Source organism: Carettochelys insculpta, chromosome 3 (assembly GCF_033958435.1).
Source record: "Carettochelys insculpta isolate YL-2023 chromosome 3, ASM3395843v1, whole genome shotgun sequence".
Classification (NCBI taxonomy): Eukaryota; Metazoa; Chordata; order Testudines; family Carettochelyidae; genus Carettochelys; species Carettochelys insculpta.
In genome coordinates, this window is record NC_134139.1 from 3,393,986 (window position 1) to 3,409,953 (window position 15,968).

The window sequence follows — 15,968 nt, forward strand, 5'->3', positions numbered from 1 at the left end:
TTTGTTTCTCTCACACCCCATGGGACTCGAGATGCTCATCAGCGTCTCTTGCCAGCATTTCAGAGGAAAAGGCATCTTCCCCCCCACATCCCCAGCAACAGACCTCACCAGCAATCAAGCTCAATTACTGCTCAAGAGAAGGGGCTTAAGTGTCCTCTTGTGTGCAGTGCTGAGCTCTCTGGAGCTGATGATCGCTAACCTGAATCTTTGGCAGGGGATGTTGCTATTTCAAATTATGGTCAAAGGCTCAGCAGAGTCCAAGGAAATTGAGCCTCTTTCTCTTTTTTCACGACTAATGGCAAATACGTGTGTGAGAGACTGTGTGTGTGTTTTTCTTTTTTTTCCCGCCCCCCCGGGGAACCTAATTCAAGAACCCATCCTCCATTTCACTTAACATTTTGAAGAAAATGTCAACAAAGAAATTTCTTAACCCCATCAGATAGATGTGACTCATGGCTGAAAGCATGAGAGTTATATCACTGCTAAACTTTGCAGGTTTATTACAGTCTGAAGAACTTGTATATGTTCTCATTAACCTACATCCATTCCTAATCCTTTTTGAATCCTACTAAGTTCTTGGTCTTTCTGCTGACTTCTGCTTGATCTGTGTGTGCGCAGTCTGTTTCCAAGGGCAGTGGCTAAGCTCAGGGAGGACAGTATTGGGCTGTCCTCAAAGGACAGTTCTCACAGTGTCTGATGGCCTCAGACTGGTATCCCTGCTGATGGTCTTAGCTCTTAGCCCCCTTTGAGACCACTGAGCATGAGATTGTTTGGACTTGTTTCTGATCCGTAGTAGGGATGAGTGGGGACTCGGAATGGTCCTGGCTGGCCTTGCTGAGTGCCCTCACAGTGTGGCGCGGGGTAACTACTTCTCCCTGGGGTGCTCTCTTGTAGAACAAGTGGGGTGATGTGTAGCTGAGGCCTTGGGAGAGTTAATGAGGAGGCCATGGTTGTAGGATGCTGATGACAGATCTACCCTTCATGGCCACTGCCCTCGCTAGAGCTGTCCATTGTGGTGCTGAAAGGGACACTCCCAGGGTAAAGTGGCTGAGAGGCCATCCAGACAAGATGGAGGTGTTGCGGATTGGCTGGAGGAAGCAATCAGAAGGTATAACAAGAATAATACTGTTGAGGTGTGTGTCTGCCATGTGTGCCTCAGGTTTGCAGTCTAGGTTCTGCTAACGCTCAGTTGCTATTAGAAGAGCAGGTATCTGCCACAGCAAGACCACCTCCTCTTCCTGCCCCACTTCACAGGGCTAAGAGACTGAGTCAGTTTTCTTAGGCAGCCGACCATGCAGCTGGTATCCATATCTCTGTCCCTTTGCAGCAGGTGCTGCAGGGTGTTCTACGTGGAGCTGTAGTTTAAACCTATCCTGTAACTGCGTCTGGCATAGAGTTTGGCAGCCGCTGTGTAAGCTGTATGTATTTCATGGTCTCGTTAAACTGGATCTCCATGAGCTGCACTGCCTGTTTGTTTCTCAGTTGATTTTGACCCTTCAAGCCCTAAAATGGCCTGACTTTTCTCCAGTACTCCTTATTTCCCCATGGAGTAGCACCATGGTGCGGTTAGTGAAGGCACTCAAGCTCAAGTGTCAGGTGTAAAAGATAGAGCACAGTTGGCAAGATGTAAGGTGGGAATTCTGGGGGTGGCTTTTGCTGGTGGGATTTACAAACTGTTCGTTAAATCCGTGTTGCTGTCAGCATAGTGCCATTGATGGTAATTGCCACTCTGCATGGATTATAATTGAGTTTCCTAAGGGCACTCCCTGCCCGGGATAAGTACTCTTTTCCATACAGCTCAAAGTACAACCTGATGCCACCTTAAATGAAAAAGCGTTTAAAGAACTCAGAGTTCTGCCCTCCTTCTGCTAGGAAGCAGCGACCAAAGAGTACAGAATCCCAGACAGGTTTTGTAGAGGCAGTTGTAGTGTAGTCATTTTCCCCCAGTTTTCAGAAAATAGTAAAGTGAGTAAAATAGCAGTCCTTTGTTCACAAGTTGCACATCTTAGACATATTCATATGGGGAGGAAGACAGTATTTTATAGTATGATAACGTAGGATAGACGGGAGACAAATGAAATATCACAGGCAGAAAACTTGGATTTTAATTTTTATGGTAAGTTTGTAAGTGACATTCCATCTGGGTATGTCAGAATTACAGTAAAAGAGGGAGTACTAAAGATAACCCTCATGACATGACAAGCATGGAACTGAGGTACCTCAGGAGTGTACGTAGTTTGCCATTTGTGAGTCAGGACCCGGAAGGGAAGTTCTGGTCCGCATCAGTCCTGTCTTAAAGTGAAAGTTTAGGAGCGCTCTTCGGGTGTGGGGAAGATACCAACTTGCTCTTGAAACACGAGGAGGCTCTGCAGGCTGGGTCACGAAGCTGTAATAGAACACTCTGATTTCTTTGTCACTTGACTAGTCTGGCTCTTTCTTTGTTCTAGGCAAGCAAACCATGGGCTTTCCCCTCCTGACTTACCGGGAACGCTCGGATAATAAACTGTACCGACTTCAGACGCCGCAGAGCCCCTTGGTGCGGCCGTACATGTACGATTACTATGACATGGACAACTATCCCATTGGCACCAATGCGGTTGTTGCTGTCATCTCCTACACTGGCTACGACATGGAAGATGCAATGGTAAATCGTTGGAAAGGAAAGGTTGTGTATTCCTTTGCCTGTGTCACATGGGGAACTGGCGTTTGAACAGAAATGCCAACGCCCACTGTCTACGGTTGAATCTCCAGATGTCAGTTAAGCCACAAATTAATTATCTGTTTCAGAGTAGCTGTGGGGAACAAAACCCAACTAACCAGCTCAGCTCCCCACACAGCGGGCTTGCACACTCAAGCAAGGAACTGAAAAGCCTTGGAAGAGGGTGTGCCCACTACCTCTCCACCAACAGGTGGCAAAGCTTAACTCTGCCACAGGCTGCACCCCACAGCTTAGCTTCCGCTGTGGAGTACGTGGGAAGCAGGTCTTCCCTACGATGTGCTCTTCTCTGGCGTTCCCTCCCTGGCTCCGGTGCCCAGACTGGCTCCTTGCTGGGAATGCTGAGAGCCTGTGCAGCAGGGCCAGAGAGGCAACCTCAGAGGCGTGAAGAAGCAGCTGATAAGAGTTTACATGCCTGCTTCTCTTGGTGCACCAACCTCCCTGTCTGGTACATATGGTGAAGGTACAGTTATTGTGTGTCTTGCAGTAGCACACTAGCAGGGCCAGCTGGCATTCAGGGCCCTGTGGTGCTAGGTGCTGGGCTTTTAACTTGTGACGAGTGGCTCATGTCTGTGGTCCTGAGGTGGCTGGTGTGGAGGAAGTGTGGTGTTTGTGGGAGTTGTGGTTACTTACAGAAGAGTGGGCAGTTGTTTAGCTAGAAGGGTGATTTAAACAAAAGAGTGGGTCACAGCAACACCCAAATGCTTTCTGTTCTGAGGTTCAGAAAGCATTTTTGAGCAGAGGAAGGGAAATGTGGAAAATAGAGGCCTACGGGCAGCGAGGGTGTGAAATGGAGAGACTGAAATCAGACATGTAGTGTTTTCATCTCGTTGAGAAATGACCTGGTGTTGGTAAGTCAGCTTTGAAGAATCTCTTTGAAGGGACTCGCCTAAGATTCTGGTTTTACTGGGGATGTTTCCTTTTAGATTGTGAGCAAGGCTTCATGGGAAAGAGGGTTTGCGCACGGCAGTGTTTACAAGACGGAGAGCATAGATCTTGCTGAAAAAGTCAAACAAAGTGATGACTGTCTGGTGTTTGGAGTCAAGCCTGGTGATCAACGGGCTGTACAGAAGCTCGACGCAGATGGACTGCCGCACATTGGATCCATACTGCAGTATGGGGACCCTTACTACAGCTACCTGAACCTCAGTACCGGGGAGAGCTTCGTAACCTATTACAAGTAAGTTCAGAGCTCAGTTGTTCTATCAGTAATCTCACATGAGGAGTTCTGGGAACTGCTGTAATGTGCAGACAGCCCAGTAGGGTTTAGGGTCCCTCATTTGCTCCCTCGCCACTCCAGAGAACGAGAGAATCTGTATCTTTTTCAGCTAAAACAGCGCTTACTGGATGCGTGCGTTGTAGGGAACAGTAACTAACATTCCAGGTGGATTTCACACCAGTATATCGGCTTCCTCTGAGCCCTGCAAGGGATGAAAAGCTGCAGGTGCTTCTTCACCAAGCAGGGGAAAGACACACGTGAAAGGCTGGCTTATCACCAAGTAAAACTGGGGGCAGTGGTGATGACAAGGGCTTTTACGTATGAAATTCCTCACTTCCCACTCTCCCTTACTCCTGAACTTTGGTTCATTCTCATTCTGCTCCCTTTCCGCTGCAGCCATTCCCCGTGTAGTACTACCCTGCTTCCATACTCTATGGCTTCTTTCACAAGAATTTCTTAAGGCACGCCAGGTAACATTTTTACAGGTGCTTAAGCAGCTGAGGTGCCTACATTCTGCTGACTTCAGTGAGGGAGGTGTGTAGGGCATAAGCTGCTTTTGAAAACTGGAGCCAGGCTCCTAGATTGCTCAGCCAGTTGGGAAATTGCAGACTTTCTGAACAAATGAAACTTCAGCTTTCGTCACATTGCTGAGAGGTGCCTGGTGTCCCTTTCTTACTGACAGGGAACACTGGCACCGGGACTTTGGCAGAACTAGGAACAGAACCCAGTCCTTGGTCAGTGCGTTAACTAAACAAGCACTCTCATCTCCAGGAAGGATTAATCAGTGGCCTTCCTCTTCATGGGCGGGCAATGGCCACCTCTGTCTGCTGATCTTCAGGCCTAGAGTATTAAAACAACATGAAAAGGGTATTATTTAAAGTTGAGTTTAAAATGAAAAGGCCTAAAACAGAGGTTCTGAAATTGGGGTTTTTGTGAGGTTATTACGTGGGAGGTCACGAGCGGTCAGCTTCTGCCCCAACACCCACTTCCCCTCCAGCAATTACAACAGTGTTAAGTAAAAACACTTTTTTAAAATATTTGGAAGGGTTCTCACTCAGACGTCCTGTATGAAAAGGGTCACCAGTGCACAAGTGTGGGAACCACTGGCAGAAGATAGTGGTTGCAAAGGTGAATGGGCTGGTTCTGCAGATAATATTTTGCCTTAAAAATATCAGGAATATCAAGATTTGTCTTCCGTTTTTTCCCCTGGAGGATCCCAGAGATATTTGTACTTACTGCAGGTTCAGCGCACCGCGATCAATCCACTGGAGTTCAATTCTGTTGCATCAGTGAGGATGCGGCAAAATCAATCTCTCTGGGCTCAGCTGTCGATCCTGGTACCCCACATTGCTGTGTGGAGTAAGGGATGTCGTCACAAGCCCGAAGAACCCTGCTGTACGCCAGGGAACAAAGTCGATCCTTATAGGTTGATTCTGGCTATGCTAATGTGCGGCTAGGATTGCGTATATGGGATCAACTTTGATCCCTAGTGTAGACCAGGCCTGAGACTTGAGACCTTAAACTTAAGGGGACAAAAGTGTTGCATCGTTAGCTATGGCAGCAACCTTCCTTTTACTAAAATATTTAACAGGCATTAACAAAACCAGGCTTCTTAATCTGACTAAATATACCTACACCGGTTGGATTCTCAGCTTGCTCTCACTGTGGGCACATGATCTTACTGCTTTACTAATTTTCTAGTCCTCTTAGTCTGCAGTTAACCCTAGCTTGAATTTCTAATGGGGAGGGGAAGAGAAAACAAAACAAAAGCGTCTTTTTTTTTTTTTTTAAACTTTCAGGTCCTCTTTATGCTTCATGGTGATGTAAGAATAAAAAGGAGGCCAAAGACCACTTTTTCTCATTTGCAGGTCACAACTGAAGCATAAAGAAATTTACTAGGCATTGAAATACAACTTACCATTGTTGAAAGAAGAGACTTCTCTGAGCTTAGGTGGCTAACATTCAGCTTCATTGAATTCAATAAGGCAACAGATGAGCCAAACTGGACACCACTGAAACCAGGTCCAGCAAGGCTGCTTGATTGCAGCTAACTCTGGTGTTTTGTGCCCTTACACAAACAAGTCCAATGTCAGAGGCAACGAGTTAGAGAAACGTAAATCATTTTCAGAGAGGAAACTGTTACCAGCAGGGAGGAACAGGTATCCGGGAGTAGGAGCCCCAAATCCAAACAGTTCATTAACGCGTTCCATAGAGCTCATCCTTCTGCCATTCCCAAACAGGTCAGGAAGAGTTCAAGCTCTTGTGTATGTGCATAAATAAGAAATGTGAAATGGCTTCTATATGAGACGGCTTCCGCAACTCCCCCCTTTTAGCCTTAAAAAGGCTAACTCTGAAGCCATATTATGGATTCATTTCCATTAAAGTATTCACATACACCTCTCGTTCTTTTCTTTGTTCATCGTGTCTTAAAATCACTAGCTCCACTTCCCTGTTGGTAAGAGCCTGTTCCGCATTTGTCAGAGTACAGGAAAGACGACATTTGATTGACAAGAAACAGAAATAGACACAAAAGAATATAGCCAATACTAATGATATTCCTTGCAAAATCCAAGTTCCCACATGTCCGACCCAATCTCCCAATCAACCCTATAGGGTCCAACTTTCCTTCTGCTTTAGGCTCACCATAACTTTTTCAATTTCTGAGGTGTCTTCCTCTGCATCCTTGCTGGTGTCAGTAATACACACACAGCATTCCTTTCCCACCATGGCACAAACTGCATTCTGGACAGCGCTTATCTCACACCTGCTTTTCCCCACCTGGGTTCCTGTGCGATTGCACGTCCAACAGTATTCATCCACTGAGGTTATGGCTAGGCGGACATATCCCAGGCCACTAAACCCTTTATCATACTATGTGTCATTCTGGCCCAGTTCATCAATCACGTGCCATTCATCTGAGTGCTTAGTGGGACTGGAATCATTGGGACACCTCCTTCTGAATGTGCTGGGCTGCGAGCACGTATCCAACAATCTGTGGCGTTAAATTCTTGGGAAACTTGGTTCATTAAAAGCATAAACTTATTTGACCACGTAGGCTATAACTGCTAGGTATTAAAAACAGGATTAAACATAAGTTCAGCAAGATTTGTTTGGCCAGCCCCATTTGGGCTGTTCTGCAGGACTTCGTAGCTTTCTTCACCTGTCACTGGCAGGTTTCCTGGGCCGCAGTTGGTACCATAATCTTGGTCTCTCAGGTTTATCTGATCTGGGCCTGGATTGATGGCACCAGGCCTGTGCTGATCCTCGTCTACTTCTGGACCTGGGTCTCTGGTACCAGGTCTGCAGAGCTCCTCCTCAGGACCAACCTCTATAGGAGCTGGAACTGGTTTGCAGTGGGAGGCGTGGATCTAGGTGGGCAGTCCCTTCCACTTCACAGCAGTATGGGTGGTCAAAAGGACTTGATGTAGGGGCCCTTCCACCCTGGTTCCAGGGCAGTCTTTCGCTGGTGGATCTTCACACAGACTCAATCTCGTGGTTGCAGCTTATGGCACAGCTCAGTTGGGGCCTTCTGGAAAGCGTCCTTGACCTGTGAGTGACAGGACTGCACACACCTCATAAGTTCCTGACAGTATTTAACTATGCTTCCTTTGATAAGTGTGGTATCAGCCCGGTCGATCTCCAAGCTCTTCACCAGTCTCATGGGACGGCCACACACAATCTCATAGGGACTAAGTCCAGTTTTTCGGTTAGGAGTGGCTCTCGTGCTCATTAGGGCAATTGAGAGGGCATCCACCCAAGTTAAACCAGCTTATTCTTTAAAATCCCATTTCGTCTCACTACTGATCCCATGCTCTCCGGGTGTTGTGGCCAATGTAGCACCTGTCGAATAGAGTAGTACTTTGCTAAATTTTGAATAATTTGTCCAATGAAGTGTGTACCTCTGTCACTGGAGATCACGAGGCATATTCCCCAGGATGGACATAATGATTTAAAAGTCTTTTTGCCACTGTGATGGTGTCAGCTTTCCTACATGGATAAGTTTCTACCCATCCCGAGAATAAACAAACAATAACCAGCATGTATGCAAAAGATTGGCATTTGGGTAGTTGAATGAAGTCCATTTGTAAATTCAGGAACGGTCCTAAAGGCGGAGGTCTGGTTGCCGGAACTGTCTTTACAGGTTTGCCCACATTGTGGGCTTGGCGGACAGGGCAAGCCAGACAGTTTTGTTTGAACAGCAGTAATCATCCCCGCTTTGCTTACATGAGCCACGCTGTGGTGCATGCAAGCAAGATAAGGGAGAAGGACCTTGGGTGCAACCAGGCAGCCGTCTCGGGAGCGCCAACAGTGTTCAGGATGCAAAAGGCATCCATCCAGTCTCCAGGTGGCCTTTTCCGAGTCTAGGGCCTGATCTTGGAATAGTGCAGTATCAGTAAGAGTTGCAGTAGGAGACCGAGTGTCTGTAAAAATAGGAAATAGTGAAGCGGCCCGAGAGGGGAAGGGGCTGCAGCCTTAGCTGCTGAGTCAGCCAAGGCATTTCTACGCGCAGCTTCATCATGAGCAGCCTGATGAGCAGCACACTTAATAACTGCAACAGCACATGGTAACTGCAAGGCCTTTAATAAGGCAGCAACATACAGACCATTTTTAATTTGTGAAACCCCACCCCCCAAGGTAAGAAACCCTCTTTACTCCCATAATTGACCATAATCATGAACAACTTGGAAGGCATAACAGGAATCGGTAAAAATATTGACAAGTTTGCCTGTGGCAAGAATACAAGCGCGAGTAAGGGCAACACATTCACCCACTTGGGCAAAATATACATTAGGTATGGGATTACTTTAAATAACTGCATATTGGGAACATACTTCACACCCAGCTGCTAGGTTTTCCTTGTCATTCCTTGTATACCAGCCAGGTGGTGTTACAAGTGTTGCTGGTGTGGCTGGAAGAACTCTTTTCCTTTGTAAAGAATTTAGGCACTACAACACCGTTACTTGTGTCAGCAAGTTAATGTGGGAATCAGGTTTTAGCTGTTTTCCTTTAGTTTGCCTGACAAAATACATTTGCGGGAGGGTGGAGATGCCAGGCACCACACTCATTAGTCCAGGCAGCTGCTGGGCAATTTGGTTTGCGGAGCTGATACTGCATTGTTACTAGCACAGACCAGATAACACGTAGCCTTGAGGGAAGAACTGCCAGCTGAAGCTTTAAAGCACTTTGGGCAGAATCTTATACCAACAGGGTTTACCTTTTATGCTTTTCTGAGTTTTGCCTTGCCTCAAACTTGTATTTTTTTATGTTTACTTAGCAATATAGACAATTTAACAACACTATTAATAAGATAAAGACAAACATAAAATACAAAACCACATTTCATTTTGAAAGGGGATTCATGATGCTTTAGGTTGCTTTGCAGTAAATACCAGTTTTCTGTGTTTCTGAAAGACAAAAGAACACTTTTCTAGCCCCCTTTGGGAGTGACAGATTACATCTTCCATTTACAAGTATGCTTAGTTCTTTTTAAACTCTCCAAGGTACTTACTCTGAATTTTCTCCAGATGCTTCAGAGTTAGTGACTTACTCTTTCCCTCTAAGCACATGCTTGCTCCCTCAAAAATGAAGTTTATTAGTCCAGATTTCACCATTTGAAGGCGTTATTACAGGGATCTGACTTTCCCTCTGACTTTTATTACTTCCTTATTCCTGCTAATATGCCCTCAGGGCTGTCAGACTATAGCTTTCTTCGTCAATTGCTTACCTGTGTGAGCCCAATCCTGTTTTCATAGTTAAAACATTTTTCTTTATGGACACAGGCTTTAGCTTATTGACAATCTAGCAAGGAGTGTGGGCTTCTTGACTACCCCAGACATACCTTTTCTCACAAGGGATGTTTTTAATTACCATTTTGAACATTGCTTAAAGACTTTCCCTTTATTAAAAGACAGTCATATACATTGCACCTTATTACATTGTAACCAACCGGGCTCTGGTTCCCCAGAAACGAGGCTGCACCCTGAAGGCGAGTGCTATATTTGGTTTATTGAAAGTGTGACACCCACGATGGGAGCCCCTGACACGCCGCAGTCACCAGTGGGGGAAAACCCAACGCGCTGGAGCTTTGCTCAGGGAGAGGCTCTGTAACAGGCCTCCTAACACTAATAAAGCGTAACTCATTAACATAAGATTGCTTAAAATTGCCTATGCATTCCTTTCACTATCTCTTGTGGCCTACTGCCAGCATAGCCTTGAAGTTTTGGCAAGCACGCTTTGTTTTGCAGTTGTTGCCATGGCAGGGTTAGTTGTTCTGCAGCTTTTCACCTTGCACAGACTGGTCTGTTTAGATTCTTCTGAGGGTTCACAGAAGGGTCGGACTGCACTCTCCACCGTCACAATATCTTCTCGCACCCTACACTCCTCCCCGCGACCCCTTTGTGAATCCTGAGGCTAGTAGGAATCGAGTGAGGTGGTTGATGTTCTTCTGGCAATACAGCATGCACCTGTGGAACAGACTTGACAACAGCATATGAGACTGATATATCCGGCACAGAGGCATAAGAGCCCAAGGAATAGGATTCACACCAAATGGGCTGCCCAGCCCCGCAGTGAGCCTAACCAGGACCAAAGCCAGCTACTTCCCTGGCTTTGTTGGATGCCCTGAGCCAGGGCTTCCAAATGACTTAAATTGGTCTCCACTGTGTAACTGACATTGGTGATATTGAAACAACACATACCTTCAAACTCAGAGCACTTGTGTCCATGAACTGTCCCACGGCTATACTGTGGGGCAGACAAAAGGCAGATGTGTTGATGGCTGTTTGTGCCAACATTACCCATACGTTGGAGCTGTCACTGGTACGGGGGCCCCACTCTGAGGCCATTGCTACAGCAGTCCAAAGGTACCAGTGCCACAGCCAGGCCATGGTTATGGGGTTCGTAGTGTTAGTCTGCGGGAAGAAACACATTGAGGATAGTCCTCACCTTCAGGGAGGACCATGGCCCTGCCCGAGCCTTCTGCTAGGATAGTAACTGCTTGTATAGCCCCCGAGGGTGCACCACGGTGCCAGGCACTAACTAAAGGCGCACTGGTCGCTGGTGCGGGGACACATTTTATGTGTGCCGTTGTGGGCATCACAGGGACCAGCTCGACTAGGGGTTGCCCCACTTCCCAGACAACCGGCTGTTTGGTGTGGTTGTAACTCTGTAGTTCAGCCAGTGGTGGGCCAGGGACTGACCAGTACGTTGGGACCCAGCTCAACCCAGGTACTCGGGTACAAACAGCAAAGAGGATCTCGGGGGTACACTCAAGTACATCCACTCCTGCCCAGGGTTCGGCAGTGGTCAGGGCTGCTACAGTCTCCGGACTCCCAGCAAGGAGCACCACCTGGTGTCCTTCCACTTGCACCTGGCCCGGGAGTGAGGCCTGCTTGACACGTAATACAACTCCTTGCTCAGGGGCAAGGCACAGGCGCTCATAGGGAGTAGTGGGTCCAACAGCCCAGTTGTTAAGAAGGAAAACAGCATGGTGCACCACCTCCCCCCACCCTTTTAGGGCGTTCGTGGGTGTCAGTTTGCATATTTGCTCTTTCAGGAGTCCATTCATCCACTCGATTTACCCGCTTGCGGTGGGGGTATGTGGCATGTGGAAAGTCCAGGTTACCCGTAGGTCGGCCGCCCAGTCACGGAGGCGTTGGGCTGTGAAGTGTGTGCCCTGATCACTGTGTATTGCCAGGGGGACACCATACCGTTCACTGAGCTGGGTGAGTGCTGTGATCGTAGCAGCAGCATCCGCATGCTTGCAGGGATGTATAAGCAGCAAGCCAGTATAGGTGTCCATGGCGGTTAGTGCATAAAGCCACGAGCACAATGGAGGTAGCGGTCCAAAAAAATCGATCTGCCACTCGCTACAGGCCAAGTGCCCGCGGCGTACGCTTCCTGTGACTAGCGCTAGTGCTACTGGGGCCAGTTTGGTGCAGACAGTGCATTTCTGTTGGGCCGCCTGATACGCTACCACGGAGAGGTTCTCACCCTTGGTCGGGCTGTATTGGCGGGCTGCGTGAGCGCCTCGGTGCCCTGACTCTACATGTAAGGCCATGGCGCGTTCTGTGATCACATGTTCTGCCATCTGATCCATGGCTGCGTTGAGCTGCGCCTCCCAAGTCGTCTGTTTGGTATGGGCATCAATGTGCCGCGCTGCCAGGGGCTGCTACCGAGCAAAAGCTAAGAGTTGTTGCCATAAGTCAGCGCCCCAGAGGGGGAGATCCGCTATCTTCCATTCCTTGTCTTCCCACGTCGTCACCCAGGTGCACAGACCCTTGTAGACTACCCAGCTGTTAGTGTATATAAAGGTCTCCGCTTGCCCAGCTTCCACTGCCAGCGTCGCTGCCCGCAGCTCTGCCCATTGGCTCGAGTTTCCTGTTCCCCAGGCAAAGGCGATTTCATCCTTAGAGGGGGCATATGCTACTGCTCGCCATGGTGTCTGTCCCGTCGGGGTGTATGTAGCAGACCTATCGGTTACCCAGATGCTTCCTCTTCTCTCGTCAGGCACTGTATCCAACGGAGGTACCTCCGCCACCAGTGAGGGGGCTACTGGCGGGTCAACGGCAGGTAGCTCATCCATTAGCTGGGGATCATGCTGAAAAGTAATGGTTCCCAGGAGAAGGGCGTGTGGAGCAGTAAGTGTGGGGGCTCCCAAGCGCATGCACTGCTGTAAGTAGTGTTTTCACTTGAAGTGGTTAGCTGCTTGGGCCACTCCCGTATGTGCACGCTCAGAGGTATCTGTGACCCACCCCATTAAGGGGATCGGGGTCCGTACAGTAACGGGGCGACGCCCATGACCCGCTCAGTGTTCTGCAAAGCCCACACCACTGCTAGGATCTGCTTTTCCAGGGGGGTGTACCCGCTTTCGGCTCCGCGGAGGGTTCGTGACCAGAAGCCGATAGGTTCTTTTCGCTGGGTTCCTACCTGCTGCCACAGACCCCAGGACGCCACGTCACCGACAGTTGTTACCTCCAGTTCAAATGGTTGGCCCTGCAGTGGTGCAGTGAGGCGGGCGTGTGCCACCACCGCCTCTTTGCAGAGATCAAAAGCTCGTTGGTGCTTCTCTGTCCAAGTCCACAGGGTGGCTTTGCGCACAAGCTCTTGTAAAGGACGCATAAGAAAAGCAAGGTGCAGAATGAAAGCATGCGAGAAACCGAGAAGGCCCAAAAAGGTTTGCAACTGCTTTTTGGACAAGGGTGTGGGGAATGTTTGAATGGTACGCCGCACTTTCAGCGGAATGCATTTTTCCGTCCCCATCCACGGTACACCCAAGTAGACCATGCTAGTGGCTGGCCCCCGCACTTTCTTGGGGTTAATAGCCCACCCCCGTTCCTGCAAACCTGTTAAGATGGTGTTTAGGGCAGCTTGAACAGTTGGTTCATCTGGTCCAGAGATCATAACATCAATGTAGTGGTAGCAGGCCGTCCGGTCGGGGAGGTCCAGGCGCTCCAGATCGGCCTGCACTAGCTGATGGCAGATCGTCGGGGAGTGCTTAAAGCCCTGCGGCAACACGGTAAACGTGTACTGCTTTGTTAGCCATGTGAAGGCAAACTGCTCTTGACTCTCAGGATGAATGTCAATAGAGAAAAACGCATTGGACAGGTCTATGACAGCATGCCACAGCAAGGCCGCCACAGTGATGCGCTCCAGGATAGTAACCGTGTCTGGGACTACAGCCATAAGCTCCGGGGTCACCTTATTGAGTTCCCAATAGTCCACCGTCATGCGCCACGATCCATCCAGCTTCTTCACTGGCCAGACGGGGCTGTTGAAGGTGCTCAGTGTGGGGCGAATAATATTCGTCTGTAGCAATGCAGCAATAGTGTTACTAATCTTGTGCTCTCCACCAGGAATGTGGTGCTGCTTGACTGACACCGGGGTCTGGGGGACCGACAGGTGCATCAGGTCCCATTTGGGATGTCCCCGCAGCAGGGGCTCCATAGTTCTGATTGCCCGAATGTAGCAGGGGTGCCCAAAGGCAAACAGCCCATACTGCGTATCCGCACACCGGTCACGCAAGACGTCCATTCCAATATATTCACCCAAAGGTGCAGCCAGCACTGTCACCCAAAAGGGAGGGGCTTTCCCCAGTGTTAGGGTGACCTCCACCAAGTAAGCGGTGGTCTCCGCTCCTCCAAAGCCCTGCACGACCACCGCGTGACCCGCAGTCTGGGTAGAATGCAGAATGGTCACCTCAGTTCCAATGTTTAACAGAGCTAACACATGCTGCTCCCCTCCCCGGGGCCACTTGATGGTTAACAGGATGAATGGGGAGGGACCCGCCTCCCTGTCACTTCCTAGGGGGAAGGGTCCAGTTGACGGGGGCACTGGGCTGTGTCCTCCCCCCCAGATCCCGTACCTTTCTGGGGTGCCTGGGTCTCGCCCGCCCTCTTGGAGGCACTCTCATCCTCACTCTGCTGGGTAGGCAGCAGTTGTAACCAACGCTTGTACAAGTTTGGTGTTGGTAGACCATTGATCTCCTCACGGGGGACCCCTGCCTTCAGCAAGTCCATCCACATGGTTCTCCGGGTCACCCTAGCGTGCCCTTTTTCCTGCCCGGGTGCTCCCACCCGACCACCTTTTCCTTTTGTGGCGCGGACCACTTTAGCGCCTATGACAGTCTTTAATTGCATCAGCGTTCCAACCAAGTCACCTATACGCCCATCTGCCACCATGACCACAGCCATAAGGGAGGCCTTCAGCTTGGGAGGGGCAAGGCGTAACAGAGCAGCCTTGATGGATTTTTGGACCTCTACATCGTCCGGTCCCGCCTCGCCCTTGAAAGCCACAGCCCAAGCCATACCCAACTGCCGCAGCACGCTCACCCCTTCCAGGATAGTATGCCAGGGCCTCACCAGTGCTTCCAGTTCCCCCGGAGAGGGGTAGACTGTGTCCACCGCCACAAGCAACCAGTGGTACAGGGACAGCGCTTCCACGGCATTTTCCTGAGCATCGGTAACGCCTCGCAAGTTCTGCAGCGCCTGTCGGACCTGTGAATCCTGGGACAACGCTCCCATCTGGCGGAGTTCCTCAAGCAGCAGCAACACAGTGTTGCCCGCGTTGTCCCACACACGCACCAGCCAGGCCAAAAGGCCTTCCCTTGGCTTCTCCTTGAAACTTTTCACCATCTCCTGCAACTCACTTGTCTTAAACATCCGCCAGACCTCCGGCTGCAATCGGTCTCCTTCTAACCTCAGCTCCTGAATGGGACACGCCTGTCTCAGGATGGTTTGCACAGCCTCCCCATTCACCACCACCTCCTCCTCAGACGAGGAAGAGCTCCAAATGTTACCATCCCAGGTCTCAGGGTCCCAAGTGGCTAGCGCAAGGACCGCACGCACTTGGGCCATTGACACCGGTTCTTTCCCTAGTTCCACGCGCTGCCAATTCGCCACTCTTGCCGCCAATACCTCACAACAATGGGTTAACTCTTGTACCCTTTTAGACTGCAAAGTAACCACCTCCTGCGCTATCGCCCGCGCAGCCGCCAAATCACGACACTCCTGCTCCTTCCCCGCCAGCACCTTCTGGAAGCGGAGAAGCTCCTCATCCAGGGCCTGGAGGGCAGTTAGGAAAAGCCATGCTGCCTCTCCCACCGCCCTTTTCTCCATCCCTGGCCGGCAGCTCAGCTGCAGCCGACGCAACGCCCCTTCTACCTGTACTGGTGTCACGCCTGCCGCCTCCTGGAACTCCGGCCAGTCTGCCGGGGCTGCCCAACAGGCCACCATCCGCGCTACTGGCCCCCATCGCTCCGCCAAGGGCCATCCTGGTATGCACTGCAGGGCCAGCTCTGGCTTCCCTGCCTCCCCAGCTTTCGACCAAAAAGGCATCATACCTGGAGAACCCTGCTCGCTGCGCCAATTGTAGCCTACCAGGCTCGGGTTCCCCAGAAACGAGGCTGCACCCAGAAGGCGAGTGCTATATTTGGTTTATTGAAAGCGTGACACCCGTGACGGGAGCCCCGGAAACGCCGCAGTCACCACTGGGGGAAAACCTGATGCATCGGAGCTTCGCTCGGGGAGAGGATCT

At 49.9% G+C, this 15,968-nt stretch overlaps 1 protein-coding gene across 1 annotated transcript in view; it reads left to right on the top strand.

The window, feature by feature from the left end:
• The window catches only part of POLR1B (RNA polymerase I subunit B), a 48,391-nt gene that overhangs the window by 21,117 nt on the left and 11,306 nt on the right, over positions 1-15,968 (top strand). Inside the window, exons 13-14 of the mRNA XM_074989234.1 lie at positions 2,448-2,644; positions 3,643-3,896. Of these exons, the coding sequence (XP_074845335.1) occupies positions 2,448-2,644; positions 3,643-3,896 (451 nt within the window). The remainder of the gene's footprint in view (positions 1-2,447; positions 2,645-3,642; positions 3,897-15,968) is intronic.